This window comes from Tursiops truncatus, chromosome 11 (genome assembly GCF_011762595.2).
Source record: "Tursiops truncatus isolate mTurTru1 chromosome 11, mTurTru1.mat.Y, whole genome shotgun sequence".
Lineage (NCBI taxonomy): Eukaryota > Metazoa > Chordata > Mammalia > Artiodactyla > Delphinidae > Tursiops > Tursiops truncatus.
In genome coordinates this window covers 13,887,850-13,908,825 of record NC_047044.1, presented here as the reverse complement: position 1 = coordinate 13,908,825, position 20,976 = coordinate 13,887,850, and the positions used below count along the sequence as shown (strand labels likewise).

Here is a 20,976-nt window from a genome sequence, read left to right as displayed (position 1 = left end):
TACAATAGCCAGGACATGGAAGCAACCTAAGTGTCCATAGACAGATGAATGGATAAAGAAGATGTGGCACATATATACAATGGGATATTACTCAGCCATAAAAAGAATGAAATAATGCCATTTGCAGCAACGTGCATGGACTGACTTAGAGATTATCATACTAAGTGAAGTAAGCCAGAGAAATTACCATATGATATCCCTTATATGTGGAATCTAAAATATGCCACAAATGAACTTATGTACAAAACAGAAACTCACAGACACAGAGAGCAGACTTGTGGTTGCCAAGGGGGCAAGGGGATATGGAGGGAGGGAGTGGGAGTTTGGGGTTAGAAGATGCAAATTATTATATACAGGATGGATAAACAACAAGGTCCTACTGTATAGCACAGGGAACTATATTCAATATCCTGTGATAAACCAAAATGGAAAAAAATATAAAAATGTAAATATATATGTATAATTGAATCACTTTGCTGTACAGGAGAAATTAACACAACATTGTAAATCAACTATACTTCAATAAAACAAACAAATATTATAAAAACAGTAAGCACAGAACGCCTTTGGATAAGCCAGGATAAGCAAGATGTCTGCTTAGTGATGCTGTGCCTGTGGGCATGTTATTTCACCCAGGCATCCTCATCTGTTAAATGAACTGTAATGAAGTTAAATGACAAAATACATGCGAAAGTGCTTGCAACAGCGCTTGGCCTGTAGTACGTGCTCAATAAATGTTAAATGTTGCAGTAGAAACAAAATGACGAATGTACACAAGGGAACGCCACCTGGTAATGTCCCTCATCGAGCAGCCAGTCGGCCTCGCCTGGCGCCACCTGTCCCTGGCCTTGTTCACATTTCTGTCCTTCATTCAACCAGTGTTTACAAAGCCGCCATCATGTGCCAGGGGACACGTGATGGGGGAGGGCGGTTAGCTGTCATCCTGCAGAGAACACAATAAAACTGGAATCTGTCACTCCTGTACACTCTCAGGATATAGTCTCAACCAACGTGGCACGTTTGTCCCCTCAAAAGCGAGGCAACATTTGCAAAGCAAAGCACAGAGGTTTAAAGCTTCAAGCACTGAACAAAGATGAGGATTCTGCTGGGTTAGAGAAAGAGGCGAGAAACCTGCCCCAGTCTCGTGGATGTGGGACGTCCCAGCAGACAGAGCTGTCTAGGCCTCTACCATTCTGGAACATTCCTTGAACATGCCAAGATATTTCATGCCTTTATACCTATTAGTCCTTAAAGCCTGAACTGAGCTATCACCTATTTTCGAGGCCTTCCCAGCCCACCCACGCTGGGTCGTCATCTTGTGAGTCTGACCTTGCGTATCTTTTATCTCTGTACCTGTATTGATAATGACAAGAGCAACAGCAAGGCGTGCAGCTGGAGTGCCCCCTAGAATGTAACCCCATGAGGGCAGGAGCTCGGGCTGTGCTGTGCACCGTGAAAGCCCCCGTGCCTAGAACACAGCCTGGTCATGGCAGATGCACAGTGTATATCTGTGGAATGTAGAACATACCAGGCATGTGCTAGGTGCTTTCCAGTACTATTCCATTTAACCTTCCCAGAACCTTAAGAGTGAAGAAAGAATAGGATCCTCACTTCATAGGTGCAGAGTTTGAGGGTTAAGTACCTTTCCCAAGGTCCAGTAAAGGCTGAGTGAGGAGCGCTCAGTGTTAAGATGCAGGTCGAGCGAATCCAGAGACAGCACTGTCTGGCACATAGTAGGTGCTCACTCAATAGTTTTTGGAGTGAATGAGCACGAGTATATAGTTTCTCATTTCATTAAAAAAAAAAAAAAAGATGGTTACATGAAGTTACCAGGCTGTACTGAAGGCGGCAGTTCGCAACAGCGGGGGTATGGGCGGGGGCCTGGCAAAGACGTTCAGTTCTGAGCGTCAAAGCACAGAAAATTAACTTCTGTTGAACACCTACTGGACCCCCGCAAGAAGCTATTACTAGCCCCTTTACTAACTGAGGAAGCAGAGGACTGGGGAGACGAAATAAGCAACCCCGAGTCACATCCTTGACAAGCACGGTAGGACCTGCAGGCAAAGGCCGGTCTGCGTGACTTCTGCCATGCCTGCTGAATTTCACTTGACATGTCTGAAATCAGGAGTGAACGCTGCACATCTCCACCCTCATTTTTTTTTTTTTTTTCTTTTTCAGTACGCGGGCCTCTCACTGTTGTGGCCTCTCCCGCTGCGGAACACAGGCTCCGGACGCGTAGGCTCAGCGGCCATGGCTCACGGGCCCAGCTGCTCCGCAGCATGTGGGATCTTCCCGGACCGGGGCACGAACTCATGTCCCCTGCATCGGCAGGTGGACTCCCAACCACTGAGCCACCAGGGAAGCCCTCCACCCTCATTTCTTAGAAGACACAGGTGAAGGGGTGGGAGTGATATTTTAGTGAAACTCTGCAGCTATGCCCATGCATGTAACCGATTTCATTATTTTCCAGTTGATCTGTTTGTTTTTGCTATGATAATAGCTGGTTGCTAAGCAACTGCTCAGGGAGCTATGATGCTGAACCTTTTTTGGTAACCTAGTAGGCTCCCCAAAAGGGGTGATATGGGTGTGTTTGGGGGTCTAATCAAAGGGCTGCCAACCAGCCTGCTCCGGTATCCTGAGTTTTGAGAGGGATCTAGCCCCTTCCGTTAATGAGCAGGCTATTGTAGAGGGGTGGCCACCTTCCTCCTCTGGCACTAAGATTTAACCTCTCCGGGGCCTCTGTTTGGTCACCTGTAATAACACTTACCTCACACAGAAGAAATTTTTCCTTAAGCTAATGGCAAGTCAGTATGGTTATCTTCACATGAAAAGGACAGTGCACGCTTACTTGGGACTTCTGATAGAATCGTATTCCTTACCAGTTCTCAAAATTCTAGTTCCTAGAAATGATCAAGGTCAGAGGTCATACCGACAAGGGATTAATCTCCAAAATTTACAAACAGCTCATGCAGCTCTATATCAAAAAAACAAACAACCCAATCAAAAAATGGGCAGAAGATCTAAATAGACATTTCTCCAAAGAAGATATACAGATGGCCAAAAAGCACATAAGAAGATGCTTAACATCACCAATTATCAGAGAAATGCAAATCAAAACTACAATGAGTTAGCACCTCATAACGGTCAGAATGGCCATCATCAAAAAGTCTACCAACAATAAATGCTGGAGACGGTGTGGAGAAGGGAACCCTCTTGCACTGTTGGTGGGAATGTAAGCCACTATGGAGAACAGGATGGCGGTTCCTTAAAAAACTAAAAATAGAACTAGCACATGATCTGGCAGTCCCACTCCTGGGCGGGGCATATATCTGGAGAAAACCATAGTCCGAAAGGATACATGCACCTCAATTTTCACTGCAGCACTATTTACAATAGTCAAGACATGGAAGCAACCTAAATGTCCATCGACAGGAATGGATAAAGATGTGGTACATGTATATAATGGAATATTACTCAGTCATAAAAAAGAATGAAATAATGCCATTTGCAGCAACATGCATGGACCTAGAGATGATCATACTACATGAAATAAGCTATGACAAATACCATTTAAGCTAAGACAAATACCATATGTTATCACTTATATGTGGAATCTAATGAAAAAAAGAGATACAAATGAACTTATTTACAAAAGAGAAGCAGACTTACAGACATCAAAAACAAACTTTTGGTTACCAAAGGGGAAAGGTGGGGGAGGGAGGATAAATCAGGAGCTTGGGATGAACACACACACTACTATGACCAACAGGGACCTACTGTATAGCACTGGCAACTCTACCCAATATTCTGTGATAACCTATATGAGAAAAGAATCTAAAAAAGAATGAATATATGTATATGTATAACTGAATCACTTTGCTGTACACCAGAAAGTAACACAACATTAGAAATCAACTATACTCCAATAAAATTTTTTTAAAAAAGGTCAGAGGTCACAAACTGGTGGTCTGTGGGGATGAGAAGGTTCTGTTCATCCTGAAGACATGTTTGGTCTGACTCAACAGTGTTTACATTTTTAAAAAAATTAGTTGTCAACACTAAAAATTAAAACATGAAAATCCAGATTTCTAGCTCCTCTTGAAGAATATAAAGAAACAGGTTGAAAAAAACAGAATTGTTGGAAGTCACACAGTTTTTTACGGCACAGAGTGCGAGCTGGAACCAGGGTCGCAGCAGGTGCCTGTCCACCATGACACTCAGAGTCAATGCCATGATATCCTGCTTAGTCCGGGAAGACCAAGAGGGGCCAGCACGAGACACAGGCCAAAGCAGGCAGGACTTGCAGGTACAGGCTTTTGAAAAGGAAGCCTCAGGTGACAACATTTGAAAGAGGTTCCCTGTCTTGCTTCCAAAGCCCAGCCACCTTTGCAGACAGTTACTGATTTCAGCTGCAGAATCTCTCTCTGGTCCATCTACCTGTCTCTGCAGCTACTTCTGATCCCTTTGCTAGGCCTCCAACATCTCTCACCAGAATGAACGCAAGAGTCCCCTAACTTATCTCCTCTGGCCCTACTGACTGTGATCCTTCCCTGAGGCAACAAGAGTGATCCTCCTTAAATGCACACCTAATCATGCCATTCTCTCAGGGATCTTCCATTACCCACCCCCCCACCCCCCGCCGCATAAAGCCCAAACTCCTTAGCGTATTTTATGAGAAGTCCTGAGGGACCCACCCTGGCTTACACTTCTGGCCACATCATCTCTTGCTGTTCTCCCCATCAGGGCTCTGGCCACCTGCCTCTCCAGAATGGCTCTCTCTCTCTACCTGGAACATCGTCCCCTCTCCTGGCAAACTCCAGCTCAGCCTCAGGCCTCCATTTAGATCTAACCTCTTCAGGACATCTTTTCCTATACTGCCTCCCCCCCAGATGAGGCTGAAAACCCTGGGAGAGGACACACCCATCACAGTACCTAAGGAGTCTGCGTCTTTGCTCAACTGTCATTCCTGTTGGTCTAAACCTCTGGGATCCTATCTGTGTAGTTCACAGATAGGGGGGCCCCTAAGGCGCCTCGTAAACGGTTACTCACTAAACGAATGGATACTATGGATGGAGAAGAAAGAATCCGGAAAGTCCCACTATCTTTTCACTCTAGACGGAAGTCGCTTTGCTTCTCTGGTCTGTTCTCACGTGTGCAGTAAAAAAACACTGGACAAGATCAGTTATTCTCAACTCAGGGTCTCTGGACTCCCATAGGGCCTGTGAAGAAAGGAATGGGGTTTCAGGGGCAATCTGCAATATTTCAAAATGCGTGAGGGGAACCACATACCTTCTGGTGAGGAGGTGGCTAAAGGCCAACTCAAACTTCAGGTGACTGTGTAGTAAGGAAATGTTAATTAATGGGCAATACCAGTTACCTCACATTGGGAAAGGTCATGATTAGCAGTTACTGACGTCTTTGATCAATAAAACATAGGAAGACGACATAAAACGCAGTCTGTTCACGTGTAATGTTTTTCAAATCACGAGGCCCACGAGACAAAATTATATAGTCTTTGGATGGGGGAGCAGAGACCACAGACTTTTAAGATGGGGCCAGTTCACCTTCAACTAGCTGGAAGGAAGTCTCTGCGGGTGCTCCCGCAGTAGAGCCCCAGAAGGTGGGCTGTGGTCCAATAGTGAAGCCTCTCTCTTGCTGGGGGAGGGCAGCCCTCACCCCTACCGTCTGTTCCCTTGAAAGCCCCGCCCGACACACCCAGAGCCTGTCATCATGCTGCAAGCTGCAGAGGTTTCACAATTCACAGGAATCAGGGGCTGAAAGTGCTGTCTGGCCACACGGGGGCGCCCTCACTCCACACACTGGTATCCCAAGGCCCAGCTGGAGCTGGAAGACAGCTCCATTCCTGGCGTCCCTGCAGGGTCAGGAGTTAGGGTTCACAGAGCTCCCTACCACAGCCAATGCTTTTTGGGAAGACACCTCTCATCCTCCCTGACTGAGGGTTATGTTGACTCAGGGTCGCTTACCTGTTGTTTTTTTTTTTAAAACATCTTTATTGGAGTATAATTGCTTTACAGTGGTGTGTTAGTTTCTGCTTTATAACAAAATGAAACAGTTATACATATACATATATCCTCATATCTCTTCCCTCTTGCATCTTCCTCCCTCCCACTCTCCCTATCCCACCCCTCTAGGTGGTCACAAAGCACCGAGCTGATCTCCCTGTGCTATGCGGCTGCTTCCCACTAGCTATCTATTTTACATTTGGTAGTGTATATCTGTCCGTGCCACTCTCTCACTTTGTCCCAGCTTACCCTTGCGCCTCCCCGTGTCCTCAAGTCCATTCTCTAACGTCTGCGTCTTCATTCCTGTCCTGCCCCTAGGTTCATAAGAATTGTTTTTGTTTTTTTAGATTCCATATATATGCGTTAGCATAGGGTATTTGTTTTTCTCTTTCTGACTTACTTTGTATGACAGACTCTAGGTCCATCCACCTCACTACAAATAACTCAATTTCGTTTCTTTTTAGGGCTAATATTCCATTGTATATATGTGCCACATCTTTATCCATTCATCTGTCAGTGGACACTTAGTTTGCTTCCGTGTCCTGGCTACTGTAAATACAGCTGTGATGAACATTGTGGTGCATGACTCTTTGCATTACGGTTTTCTCATCACCTGTTGTTCTTAATAAAGACAGTCTGGAAGGGACTCCACCTGCTCAGAGGGGAGAGATTGATGCTATGGCATCCCAAGATAACCCTGGAAGGAAACCTGACTCAGACAGTGGACAGAGAACAGTCTGCCTTCCCTTGATCTAGAGGGCAGGGCAGCGGGGGAGCTCGTACCACATCCATGCTCCGGCTTTAGTACCAAAGGTTTGAAGACTCTTGTGGGAGCTCTTTTGAGAGTGAGACAGACAGAGACAGAGACAGGCGCGCACACGTGCGCGCACACACACACACACGCACACGCACACACACACACACACACACACAGGGAGGGAAGTGGGGGAGGGCAAGAGACCAGGAGAGAGAGAATTCAGACCCTGCTCTGTTTGGGACAGTCACAGACCCCAGAGCAGCCAGACAAGTATGAAGCAGGGCAGGCTGCAGACCTGGGGTCCCACAGATACTGGTTCGAATCCCGGAGCCGCCTAGGTGCACCTGAGCAGGTTACTTTGCTTCTCTGAGCCTCACCGTTCACCACAATAAAAGGGAGGGGGTAACCATGCCTGCCTTTTGGGCTTGAAGCGTGGCTCCAGCAGGACAATTAACATATGCAAACCACCCCTCATGGTACCTGGATCAGGAAGGTACTCACCTGGCAGCAGAGATAACTCATGTTGACAAACGACAGTGCTAAAGGATTAAAACGAATTTTGACCATTTACATCTTGTGACTTTAGTTTGCTCACGTGGGGACTTTTGGCCTAGGTGAATTCCATAGCCCCTTCCAGTTCAGATGGTTTGTTATTCCATAATAAATGCAACAAGCTGAGAGCTCTCCCCGGCTGCTGGATGCCTGCCTGCCCCCCCCCCCCCATGGGGAGAGCTGGATGCAGTCACAGAGAGTCAGGCCGGCTGACCCCAGCTCCCACGTTAGTGTGAGCTCCCCATCTCGCTCCCAGTCTCCCGCTGGGAACATAAAGAATGATAATAGTACCCGTGGCAGGGACTCCGCAAGGGGAGGAAATGAAATCCCACTTGCCATGCGTTCAGAACAGTGCCTGACGCTCAGCGAGCGCTTCACTAAACGTTCGCCGTCACCACCGCTTTGATTTGTTTTCCAGAAAAGGCAGTGATCTTTCTAGAATGTTTAGATGAAGGCTGTCTGATCCAAAATTGCAGGAGGAATGATATGTTTTCATAAGAGCTATAGGAAGAGCATTAGACTGGGAGGCAGGAGATGCTTCCTGGACCAAGCTCTGCCATGAACATTTCATGAGGCCACCTGGGGTTCTAGTCTGATCATCGTAAAAATACAGACACTTGACAGCCTAACCGCCCCTCCAAACCCGGCAGTCAGGGGCCACTTATCTATGGGTGGACTTGGGCAGGTGCTCTCCCCTCTGGGTCTTGGCTGACCCATTGACAGAGGGAACACTGGACTAGACGACGATCCTAAGGGGGGTTTTGGCCCCAGCACTGCCCGCGCCTGAGCCCCATGGGTTCTCACCTGAGGTACTCATAGAGTCCGTACATGGGCAGGAAGTCGATGTCGGACAGGAACATGTAGGGCGTGCCCACGTGCTTCATGGCCACGTTGCGCAGCAGGTTCACGGGGTAGAACTGGCCCTCCTTGTACACGATGTGGTAGGCCACGTTGTGGCGGCCCATGAGCACCTCCGAGCCCTGTGCGTAGCGGAGGAACTGCTGGGCCTCAGCGTCCGACAGGTAGAGGGCCAGGCTGATGGGCCCCTCCCAGTGCTTGCAGATGGCCTCGAGCATCTGGAGCCTGCAAGAGACGGGACACCTGACGCATCCGCGCATGCGCGGGCCTCATCTGCATCTACAGGTGTCATCTGCGTATCCGCGCGCATCGTCCTGTCCGCTAGCCTGGGGCTGGGGAACTCCATCTCCATCCACAGTTGGTCAGTCAGCTCCAAATCCAAACCCCTGCTCTAAATGTTAATCACTGTGTGATGGAGGCCAATAACCAAACCTCAGTTCCTTTATCTGTAAAATGGGCACAATACCACTCACCTTTTTGTGTCTAGCGTTCGAATGCTTCCACCCAGAGGGGTGATATGGAGAGAGTCACATCCCACTATACTAAGCTTTTTCTTTTCAGACTCCTCTTTTCAACAGTGGGTGGGAAAAAATACAGTTAATGATGTAAAGATCCCTTTCCAGCTTAAAACTCCTACACCTTTCCTTCTCCCTCAGCAAAGGTGTACAGCAGCCCTCCCACTCTCCTGAAGCAGGGACCAGCCATAGGAGATTTAGCCAAACTGAGTTACAAGGAGCATTAAAACAACCAGTAAAAACAAGAGTAATAATAACCACAATCACTGACTCATTACTATGCACCAGACACTTCCCAGAATTCTCCCCCACGCCCTGTGCCCCATCTGTCATTTCCCCCATTTTCCTGATGAAGGAATTGAGGCTCTAGATGTCCAGTCAGCTTTGGTTCTTGGACTTGCACCAAATGTGTGTGGCTAGGTTTCTGGATAGGACTTTGAAGACAGTGAGAAGATAATACTCTTGGGTGTCTGGCAAAGGCAAGGAAAAAAAAACATATGAATGTTGGGGACAAAAGGGAGCCTGGGGTGACCCGTCTTCATTTTTCAGAGCGCTTATTGCTCCAGGGCACCAGGCAATTTTGCAAGGCTACCCGAGAGGCGCTGAGCCAGAGAGAGTGAGGGTGGTGGGGTGGGAACAGAGCCCAGAGAAAAAAACGAAAGATGCTCCCAACCAAGAGGGTTCTGCAAAAATGTCTGAGGAGAAATCTATAAAAATGTCCCCTCCCCCCACCACCCAGAAGCATTAGAAGTGCCTGGTACATAAAATCTATGGTTAAGAAACAGCAAAAGCCTATTTCAATTTTCCCTACCCAGCAAGAGGTACATAATCAAGTAGGCTCCTGGTCAGAATGGCCACTTTATTCGGACAATTACCAGGAAATAGATTCCATGCATTTCCATGCTTCTAAACAAAAGAAAATGGGCACACCTATCTTGTGTCAATGGCTTTCCTGATGGACTTTCAGTTTCCTCTCAGTTAATTCTGTGAATTGGTATTTCCTGGATCTGCTTCCTCTTTCACTAAGGAGGATTAAGATATTCATCAGGGTACAATGCCCCCCATTTCTCATACTTTATAGCACTTTGTTAATCAAACTGACCCCAGCCAGTTTTGAAAGAGGCACTGCATTCTCCACAATGCTTGATTTCACTGAAATTTGTGTTCGGCCTCTGCTACAAGGGCCCTGGTTTCTGCTGGGCTCTTGAGAATCTGGGAGTTTGAATTATCCCACCTGCACCTCAGTTGCATTGTCTGCAAAATGGGAGGACTCTGCACTTGGATGGGAGCGATGTTGTACCAATCCTTTAAGATTTGGGGAGTACAGGGCAAGGATAATTTCTACTATGTGGACGTCAGCGTTAAAGGGAGTGGATGCGGGAGGCACGTCTGACCGAGTGTGAAGAGAGACCAGCTTCTGCTGTGGATTCTCCCCCTGACCTGGTTTTGGACTCTGTGTCCGAGTTTTCCGAGCAGGGAGCAAGCCCTGCCTGGTCCAGCCTCATCTTCCCACCTCTGACAAGTTTAGAGTGAAAACAGAGACACAAAATACTTAGGGTTCTCAGGAGAAGGGGGCTGCCGATGTGACAAACATCATATCCATGCAGACTCTACAGGAAATGGTGCCAGATGTTCCAAAGAAACTCACTGAGTGGAAACACATCATGGCGCCATCGCTTCTGTCTCTCTGCCACTAGCTCCAGTCTCTCTTTTCCCTTAAAACCAAGCTCTCTGCCAGGACCCGAACAACAGTCAAACAGACAAACTGAGCGAGGTTCATCGTAATGATGATGATACATCAAGTGCGATCACGATACAATAAGTCTCTACCATGTATCTGTTGCTCACAGCGTGCCAACACATTTTGGCTGTTGTCCAAAATGTCAATGTCAGTTTGTAACGTTTACAGTAATGCTATAAACATAGTGGAGATTCTCAATCACTGTTTTACAGGTGAGGAAGCTCCAGGAGGTGAAATGACTTCTTTCAAGTCACACAGCTACAAAGAGGAGGGGCTGGATTCGCACCCAGGTCTGACCCCAGTGCCAGGGATCCAGACCACTGCTCAACACGAACTGGCTTTTGGCTGAGAAAGATGTCCCCAGATATCTTCTCATCCCCTGTTTCCCCAAACAGGAATGTGTTCCGACCTTGGTGTCAGCTTCCCTCTAGTCCTTCCTCCTTCTCCTTGGTCTCTCTTGGAGTCCATGATCCCCCAGTCTCTCCATCCTTCTCCTGGTTGTTTCTCTCCACACCTATTCCCTAAGGTCTGTCCCTGTGCAGTTCCTGTTGAGTTCTGTGCCGAGTCTTTCTTTGGTGTCTTAACGTAGGAAGACAAAGCCTCTGGCACAGCAAGGACCTGGGCCCACGGAGAGTGTTTCAAGAGACAAAGATTAATTCAAAAAATGGGTAATTCCTACCCGTTTGGAAAGAATCTTTGAGATTTTTAGTCTGACTATAACATTGTTATGATGAAAGGCCTCAGCCTCAGAGAGGAGCACGACCTGCTGAAGAGGACACCGTGTACGAGAGGAAGGGCTGACGCGAGGACCCCCTGTCCCGTGCTCTCTCCCCTCCCCCACAGAGCCCGCCATCGCTTCATGCCGGGAGGAGGATGGCAAAGGCTCAGGAACGGCCAGAGATATTGTCTGCAAGACCTAGAAAGAAGCAGGGCTTCCCCCAGGGAGTCCTACTGAGACAGGAAGCCCCAGACAGTCTGTGTAGGTGAAAGGGAGCAGGCAGGGAGATGGCTGATTCGAAACCTAAAAGACTGGGGTTGGAAGGAATTCTAGAATGTCAGTTGGCCAAGCAGCCCGGGCAGGTGGCCACTCAGTCTCTGCTGGAATGGGGAACCCACTCCCTACAAGGCAGACAACTCCAATCTGGTACACAGGGCAAGGCAGGCTGCAGGGTACAGAGGGCAACTGTGGGTTCTGGGCTCAGGCAGAACTGGGTTTGAACTCTGACCTGTGTCAGTATCTCTGGGCAAGTGACGATAGTTCTTTGAGCTTCCACTTCCACATATGCATAGAGGGGATAATAATACCTTTGTCGACGACAGAATGGCTACAAATTCCTCTCCCGCTATCCATCTACACCTTTTGGTAATACCCTCTGCCACACTGATTCTGGGCTGGCCATGGGACATGCTTTGGGCCATGGGGCATTGGCAACATGACACAGGCAGGGGCGCTGAAAAGGGCTTGTGTGGTGGGGCTTGCCCGGAGCTGCTCTCGGAACCTTGCGAGCGCCGCTGTGTGAACAGCCTGCTTACTCATGACTCTCAAGTGTCTGTCACAGGGCTGGATGTGCAGCAGCACTCGTACATGACAGCTGTGATTTCCTCCTCACGTTCAGCTCCTCCCTTTGGAACACGTGGTCCTCCAGCAAATATCCTGTGAGTATGTGCAACGTGCAGGCATTGTCCCCAGAATGAACGAGAAAGACAAGGTTCCTGCACTTCTCGAGAGAAGAAATAAACAAACCAAGGGAAGTTCAGAGTGAACTGAGTGTCAGAGGGGCAGCAGAACAGGAAACAGGATAAAGAGGGACGGTGAGGGCAGGCCTGCAGGAGAGGTCAGTGTGAGCCCCGGATAATGAGAAGGACTGGCCTTGAGAAAGCCTGGGTGGAAAGCTTTCCACGAAGAGGGAAGAGCCCTTGGGATACAGAGCTTAGCACGCTCAAGAAAGAAGAAACAGGACCAGTGTGGATGGCACACAGGCAAGTGCGGGGCAGAAGGAGAGGCTTTGGGGGCTGGGCAGGTGCCGGGTCATACGGGGCCTTCAAGGTCACGGTGGACAGCTCTAATACTGTTCTCAAGGCACTGAGAAAGCATGATGTGACCAGATTAAGAGCGCCCTGGCTGTTGCATGGGGAAAGGAGTAACTTGCACTCTCTAGAACGATGCTTTCCCAGCTTCAGCTGGCTCAGGATCACCTGGGAGGCTTATTACAACCCAGATCCCTGGGACCCACTGTAGAGATTCCTGTTCGGCAGGCCTGGGATGGGGTCCGTGCATCTGTGTTCTAACAAACTCCCAGAAGATGCTGTGCTGCCGGCGGAGGGATGGGACCTACAGGATGGGACCCCAGCTCACGTTCCCTTTCCCCTGCTTGCAGAAAACAGAGAGAAGGCCCGTCAGCCACACGATTCCCTGGAACTGTAGCTGGTACTTCAAGGACTTCATCCAAGGAGCAGGAAACCGAGCAAGCGTCTCCCGGCCAGGTGGCCGGGATGCTGCGATCAGGATGTCTCCTAGCCAGCCCGCTTTGTCCTTTCAACCATTCTCGTCCGCTGCTGGGATGGGAGGGAAGCTTCCTGAGCGAGCGCCTGTGTGAAGAGCAGCCCTCCCAGCTCCACAGCTGCAGCAGGCAACGTTCATTCTTTCTGAACGGAATTCTACAGGGAGCTGGGCACGGGAGCCTGCACGCTGCCTCCCCTAATTCGTTGTGGCACTCACGTAGGGCCTACTTCTGACTCAAAGGTTTACAAACACACCCGAAATGTTTCTTCAATTAAAAATCAATCCAGCAGGCACCAGTCAGCCTGCAGCATCATAATTGGATATGTGGGATGGCGGCGTGGAAGGAGGAATTTCTGCCGCCTTCATCCACCTGTGCGGCTGCTTTAGAATTTTTGATTATGTCCCGCTAAGTGTCTCTTGCTAGGGTGTGGAATTCCTTGGGTTCTCTGAGGTATTGTCTGGATGGCACTACTTGTCACAGCGTGTCAGGGGATCGCACGCCTGCCATGCTGGGGGATGTGTGTGCTCTGAAGGGAAGGCGTCTGAGGTTAGTGTTTGCAGCAGATGTGAGAGGTGCCGGGGCTTTCTTTTAAGCCGGCTGGGAGGGGAGGTCCTGCCGGGTTTCCTGCAGCCCAGGCTGGATGCTTCGGGCTGGTCACAGAAAGAGGGGCTCTGTCCTGTCTGTATTCTTTTGTTAATAACAAGCGTATACGTAAGGATGGATTTGAGTTGTTAATAAATTAAAAATGTTTGTCTTCTAATTGTTTGTAAATTCCGGGTAGCAAATGTCATAGCCAGCATAAAGGTGAAAAACATTAAGGAACGTGTGCTAACATTCGTGGCCCACGTGCTAATCACTGGGCACTTTGCAGCGTCTCACTTTATAAAACGCAGACAGCAATCTGTGAACCTGACGATATTACTGCCACTTCACAGGTAAGTAGAGTGAGGCTCAAACAGCCTGAATAACTTGCCCAAATTCACACGGTTAGGAAGTGGTGCAACTCGACTTCGAACCCAAGTCTTCCTCTCTTTTTTTCCCCCCTACATCACGTTCTCTCTCCTAAATACCTACCATGTGCAGATGCTGTGGTCAGAGAACACAGACCTAGCAAGTACTGACTGAATGTAAATATGTCCCAGGGCTTTCCCAGAGATTCTCACATCTTCACCTGAGTTTGCAGGTGACCACTGGCTACTGATCTTGATGAAGAATATCTTGGTGACAAGCTGAATGTACGAATAGCAGTCATGAACGTGACCAAGGAAAACCAGGATGCTCTGATGGGAACCTGGGATCACCTGGAACTCACTCACCTGGCCAGATCATAGTATCTGGACTTCAGGTGCCTCGTCTGAGGCGACTGAGATACATTTATGCCGCCTGGAGAACAGAAGACCCATCTAGACCATCATGCAGCACGAATATTAAGGATTAGGTTTTGTTTTCATTTTAAATGGCACAGAGGAGAAGGAAAAATAAACGTGAAGAGCGACAGTTATGGCGGGTGACTTGCTGTTGTGCTTGGCGGGGAAGGGTGTGTACGCCCAGGCTGATAAGGAAGGGGAGGGGTGACTTGGGACACTGGTCTAGGCCAGTCCCTCATGGAGCCTCACTGGGAGCCTGGCAGGTTTGAGCTGGAAGGGCCGCCCACCTCTCCCGGTTTCCCCAAGCCCTGCCTACTTGGCCGAGATCTTTTGCTCTCCTCACCCTCACCCTGAGCACAGGCACCTAAGCTCTAACCGTGTGTGCCCCAGAGGGCCTGGCATCCTCTCCATCCTGTGGATATGCTGCACGCTCTAGCTGGGGGCTGGCAGGGGGCTCCTCTCCCTACGAGCCTTCTACTGTCAGTCCACTCAGCCTCCCTCGGGGACATGCGCTCTCTTCCTTTCTCTGCCCCAGCCAGGAGGCGGGCTCCTCCTGGAGCATCCCTCTGTGGTCAGAACCTGTTCCCTGCCTGTGCCCGCCAGACTTCTAAGCTGGCCCCAAGACTCCTGCCCCTGCCCTGGTGTATCACCCTGTAGCACCCCTCCCTTGAGTGCGAGCGGAACCTGGTAATACGATGGGATATTACTCCTGTGACTAACAGACTGGAGAGATTCTCCTGCTGGCTTTGAAGAAGTAAGCTGCTATGCTCAGAGGGCCACACGGCTAAGACCTGAGGGTGGCCCCCAGGAGCTCAGAAGGACCCCACCTAACAGCCAGCAAGGAAACGGGGACCTCGGTCCTGGAGCTGAATCCTGCCAAAGCCTGAATGAGCTTAGAAGTGCACTCTGACTCCGAGACGAGACTGCAGCCCAGCCAACACCTGGATTTCAGGCCTCGGACCGCAAGCAGAGAACCTGCTAACACATCCAGACTCCTGACCCAGACACTGTCAAAGTAAAAAAAAAAAAAAATGTGTTTCTAAAGCTGCCAAGTCCGTGGTGATTTACTGCACAATAGAAAACGAATACATGGTCTGAACTCTGAATACACTACATATTCCTTGAAGGCAGAAACAGGGTTACGTAGCCCCAGCCCCACAAGAGGCTGGCACGTGATTCTAATAGATGCTTACATAGTATCTTGAGAAAAGTGAGGCCACGGGAAGGAAAGACCTCTCCTGAGATGACACAGCAGGGCAAGGACCCAGCTGGAGCCAGAAGCTCTGTGCTTGTCCTCCTTACCCCGTTTGGTCTTTGTTACCTGTTACGGTCAGCAAATTCTCTGAGTTTCTGTACAGGTGTCCCGGAGGCTGTGCATCTCCAGGAAACCACTAGCCATGAAGCCATTTAATTCTGTGAGCCGTCATTTGCTAATAAGCAGAGGGACTCACAGAGCAAAAAGGAACCTGCTTCCACAGCCACTCTCAGCACGCATCATTCCCGGCTGCCTCCGGAGGCAAGGTCGCCCTCACTCTCCCGAACTCCCAGACTGCTTCCTGTCCGTGAGCCTTTTCGTGTCCCAGTGCTGTTCCTTTGTTTGTTCACTCATTCTTCAATCACTCATGACTAATCACAAGTGACATTTATTGAACACTTACTAAGTGCCACGTCCTGTCCTCAGCACTTTACAGGCGTTAACTCATTTAATCCTAACACGACCCCATGGAATCTCATCCACAGGCTGGACAGGCATCTCCAAAGTGGCTCAAAGACAGAATGAGACCATCAAACTCCCTTCCTAATTGTGGGAGTCGAGGGGGAATGACATGAAGGAAACTAGGGCAAGGGCAGCCACTGTGGACATCAGTAAATCAAAGAGGAAGCTGGTTAGCCGAGGTGCGCACAAGGCACATAGGACGGCCAGGTACAGAAAAACTGCAGAGCCCTGAAAGGCTTTGAATCCATTCGCCTCCTGGCAGCCAGAGAGATGTTTTCAAAAATATAAATTACAGCATAAAACTCTGTGAAATTTCTACAATAGGTTCTCAACCACGTTTAGAGTAAAATCCAAATATTTCATGCGTTTCTAATGTTTATAAACTTAACCTCATGCAACTTTCCCCTCAAGCCCCCTCTCAAGTGATGCTTCAGTCACACTGGTCTTCTATCAGGTGTCTGAATACACGAGGCCCTTCCTACTGCAGGGCCTTTGCACTTGCTCTTTTGTCTGCCTGGAAAACTTTTCTCAGCAACTCACCTACCTAACTCCTTTTCTCCTCCTCAAGTCTCTACAGAAATGTCCTCTCCTTAGAAAGACCTCTCCTGACCATGCCACCGAAAGAAGGTCTCTCCCTTGACACTGATAATATGTGTTTCATCCTTCAAAGCACTCACCACAATTATAATCATTCGACTTAATTATTGACTGTTTTTATACCGCTAGTCCCATTTTCTCAATGCTGGCTGCACATGGCAAACTCAAAACAATTCAAGGTCTCCACCCCACAAAGATTCTTACTTAACTGGTTTGCAATGGAACCTGACCATGAATTTGTTTTAAAAGTTCCTCAGGTGATTCGATTTGTCCCCAGTCAAGGTTGAGGATCAGTGCAACAGACCATATGCCACATGAGGGCAGGGATCACATCAGTACTTCCTGATAAAGGCTCCAGGAGTGATGCTTGCATCAACACGTATATAAGGAAAACAAACAGAATTGCTTTCCAGCAGCAACTGTGGGTCCAGTCCATGTGTTTCCCTATAATACACTCCCCCTTTCCTTGAGGTAAGGTGAGTAGAGCTCTATTTTTTTAGAATCAATTCTTCACCCTCACAAACAACCAGCACCATCAGGAGACAGGAGCCCTTGGTTCTCAGTGCTGGAGAGGGGATGAGACAGAAGCCCTATCTTATCAGGCTTCGATGTTCTAAGCCTGTGAGGCCACCTCTCCCTTCTCCATTCGACTGGGTGAAGGGCAGCGGCAAGGGGACTGTGTGGAGGGTGAGGGCCCGTCTGCTTACCTGTCCATGGAGAGCTGAGCAACCAGGGTGACGTCCGTGTTGTCTGAAGTGGGCTCATACTCGTAATGCAAGAAGTACAGGTGGGTTCGGTGGACGGTGAAACGCTCTCGCCGGAACTCATAACACAAGTCGTCCTCATCCAGCTCAGAGAGCTGCTTCTGGAGCTGAAAGGTAGGCAAGAGGGCTTGGAAACGAGAAGAAAATCCCCGAGGGGGCCTGTCTGTTGTGCCCTGTCCTCCCCTGAGTTTGTTACCCATTGGACCTTACTGATGGGCCAATCAGAGAAGGACAGGATCCTGTTTTCATTTTCCTCTGCAATTTAATCTGATTTCAAAGAGGTGATGATAAAGGGCAGCTGCCTCACCCTCTGAGGAATGAGACGCTCTGAGCCAACAGTGATGGTGGCGGCACTGACAAATGCATAAGCAACCACGAAGTCCTTATACAAAACAAAAACGTTTTCCTTCATGACCCAGCACAACAATTGCAAATAACGGGGGAACTGTCGTCTATGAACAGAGTAACGGGAACCAAATGGAGCAGTACCTGTGTGTGACCTGGCGCTTTTCTCTCTCCAGAGCTACAGATTTCAACCTCTGTACCAGGTATTGGAAAGAAAACGCAAACCCATAAACGAAACAAAACATCTTTTCTTTTCATTTCATCCAAGTTCAATCAGTCTCAGTACCCACTCTTCTTCTCCCTCTCTTCTAAGGCTCTGACATCTTTTACTTTATTAATCTGCTTGTAGGAGTTCTTTACTTACCTCTCCTACTCTCCTTCCTACCCAACTAGCGAAAGAGTGAGCTGTCCTGCTAACAGGGAACTGGGAACTTAGCACTTCACATAAGCAGGTGCAGATATACAGGTTTCCAGATCTGCCGATATACAATATCCCTCCCAGGCAGGTGGGACTGACTGTGCTTGCCTTATAGGTGAAAAATTGCAACGAACAAGTAAAAGAACTTCGACAGTTACAGAAATTCGATCCGTGGACGTGCGGTAGCAGAATGAATGGGCTAGGAACAGGCAGGAGAGGACTTTTTCGGGTGATGGGAATGTCTTACGTCATGCTCAGAGTGATGGTTATCTGGGTGTACACATTTGTGAAAATACATGTACACTCAGAACGGGTGGATTTATCATAGGCAAATTGTATTTCAATAAAACGTATTTAAAGAAAATAATAATTTGCCAAAGGTTACATGGTTGCTTCCAATATTTCTTCTGTTACATGAACCTTGTCCGTCCCATGATGACATATAGTTGAATATAGATTAAACTTTACATGGCTAGAGTTATTAAGAGCTGAATGCAACAGAACATTTTTCCAAAAAGAAGATATATAAAATCTCTAAACCAACAAGAAAATATATTCACTCACTCCTTTACGACCTATCAGTTAAGACCACTGCTTTGAACTAGGTGATGTGCTCTGATTATTCTTTTGTCTCCAGTTCCAATGATTTTACTGTTAAGGTCAAATGGATTTTCCTTCTTTATTCTCTACCAGTAGTTCAAAATCATGGTAAATTTTAGTTTGCTTTATATTAAGACCATGCTGATCTTGTAATTTTTCTGTCTGTATTTCTGAAAAAAGACTTTTTTCTTTTTTGTTTAATATTTTGTTTTTTTTAATAAATTTATTAAAAAAAAAAGACCACTGCCTTGACAGGTTAAGCTCTGATATTATTTCTCAAGATGTGTGCTGACAGCTGACTGCATTAAATGCTCCAGTTTCTTCACTGCCCCCTCCCCCATATCCTTCCCCTTTGTCATGTGACCTTTGGTGCTGCCCACTACAGAGGCAAAGCCGATGTCTCTAATCCTTGAATCTGGGCCAGACCTGTGACTTGCTTTGGCAGACAGAATGGAGGGGAAAGCCCCAATCCTGAGGCTAGGGCTCGAGAGGAAGTGCATGCTTCTTGGGAAAATGCCTGGCTAGCCTGCTGGGGGAAGAGAGACAGCTGGAGCAGAGTGGAGTCTCCCCAGCTGCCTATCACGTGAGCAAGCCTGGCCGAGGTCAGTAGAGCTGCATCCATAAACACTTCTCACGGCACACCACTGAGGTTTTATGGGTTTGGACCACTAGATAACAGGCAGTGTCACTGGCATTTTGTGTGGGGTACCTTTTCACTGGGTGAGTCTGTCCCACAGGGCGGTTGGTTTCCAGGGCCCCAGCCCAATAAATGTTCGCAGGATTCTCCAGACGGCTGCGTACAACTCCAGATGCACCCATATGTTCCCAAAGGCCACTCGGGGAACTGGTTGTGATCCAAGTGATCTATGAGACGTTTTCAGCTATCTTTGACATTTTTAACCTTTAAGAAGGATGCGATCACGGATACTCTTCAGCTTTTCAAGTCCAGTTCGATGTCCTTGCCTATTTGAAGATTCCCTCTATGGCAGCAGGGTAGCTACTTGCTATAAGGCTAGGAGCTGGAACTCTCATTCCACCTAAGATCCTAGGAGCCAGGTGACGCCTTCTGGCCTGCAGGACTAAACCCAGATCCTCACTGACAATCGTATACTCTCCCTCTGACCCATCAATCCCCACGTACTCTGCCTTACACCAACGGTCTTCCCTCTGCTCCCCAAACCTGCATTCCCTCCCACGCCTCCGTGACTTGGCCCATCTTCCCTCTCTGCCACACCCTCCCTCACCTCACCCACTCTTCCCCACCTGCGGACTTTCTATTGACCTTCAAGATTCAGCTTAAATGGTACCTTCTCTGTGAAACCTTTATGGGCCCTGCCAGGTAGGGCTACTCCATTTCTTCTCTGTGATCTAAGAGCACTGAACCCGTAATTCCACCAAAGCACTTGCTAGTTTGAACTGAAATTGTTTAAGAGCAACTTCCCTGGCGAGACTGTGACACTTCACCATTGCCCCCAGCACCGTGCCCACCGCAGAACAGGTGCTCAATACGCGTGTGCTGTGTGCATGAGAAATACCTGCCGCACACAAGAAGGCTGCGGTCACTGAAGTTAAGGTCTGTCCGTGTCATTTCCCTTTTGTATTCTCTAACGTTATGCATAGAAGCTTGTCATTCTTATGCCCATCATTGGCTCCTATATTTGCAGTTTGAGGGTCTGTGACAGCTGAAAAGGTTGTGTCCAGCAAACAAGCATGTGTTGGGCTCCGTGCAAGGTGCTAGGTGTGCTTGACTTCTTGTCCTTAGAGCCATCCAGTAAGGCATGTGTCAAACCCTCACTTGACAGTGGAGGAAACTGTTTGGAGATCTTGAGATCACCCAGGGAGGTCGAACTTGGGTCTCTGTCCCTGGACCACCAAGCTGCCTCTCCAGAAAAGATGCTTGTTTAGCCTCAGGTCAAGAAACAGACACAGGACAGGGGCTGAGGTTACTGCTTCGATCCCAATCCTGTCCATGAAATCTGGGGAGAGTGGGTGAATCATTTAACCCTTCTGAGCCTCAATTTCCTCACCTGTAAAATGGAGATAATAACAGTAGCTACCTCAGGGGATGGCAGGAGGATTCCAGGAGATGCTGCATATGAAGAGCACAGTGTTTGGAGTGACTCAACAACGTCATCTATTATCGTGGTTGTGATCACAATTAGGAAAGGGAGATTCCTGGGCTCCCGGAGACACCTAGGTGGACGTGTGCTGAAACGTC

The 20,976-nt window shown here is 48.4% G+C and overlaps 1 protein-coding gene across 1 annotated transcript in view; it reads right to left on the bottom strand.

Annotated features, from left to right (window-relative positions):
* The window catches only part of LARGE1 (LARGE xylosyl- and glucuronyltransferase 1), a 588,787-nt gene that overhangs the window by 29,523 nt on the left and 538,288 nt on the right, over positions 1-20,976 (bottom strand). Inside the window, 2 exon segments of the mRNA XM_033866163.2 lie at positions 8,137-8,415; positions 17,339-17,502. Coding sequence (XP_033722054.2) covers positions 8,137-8,415; positions 17,339-17,502 — 443 coding nt within the window.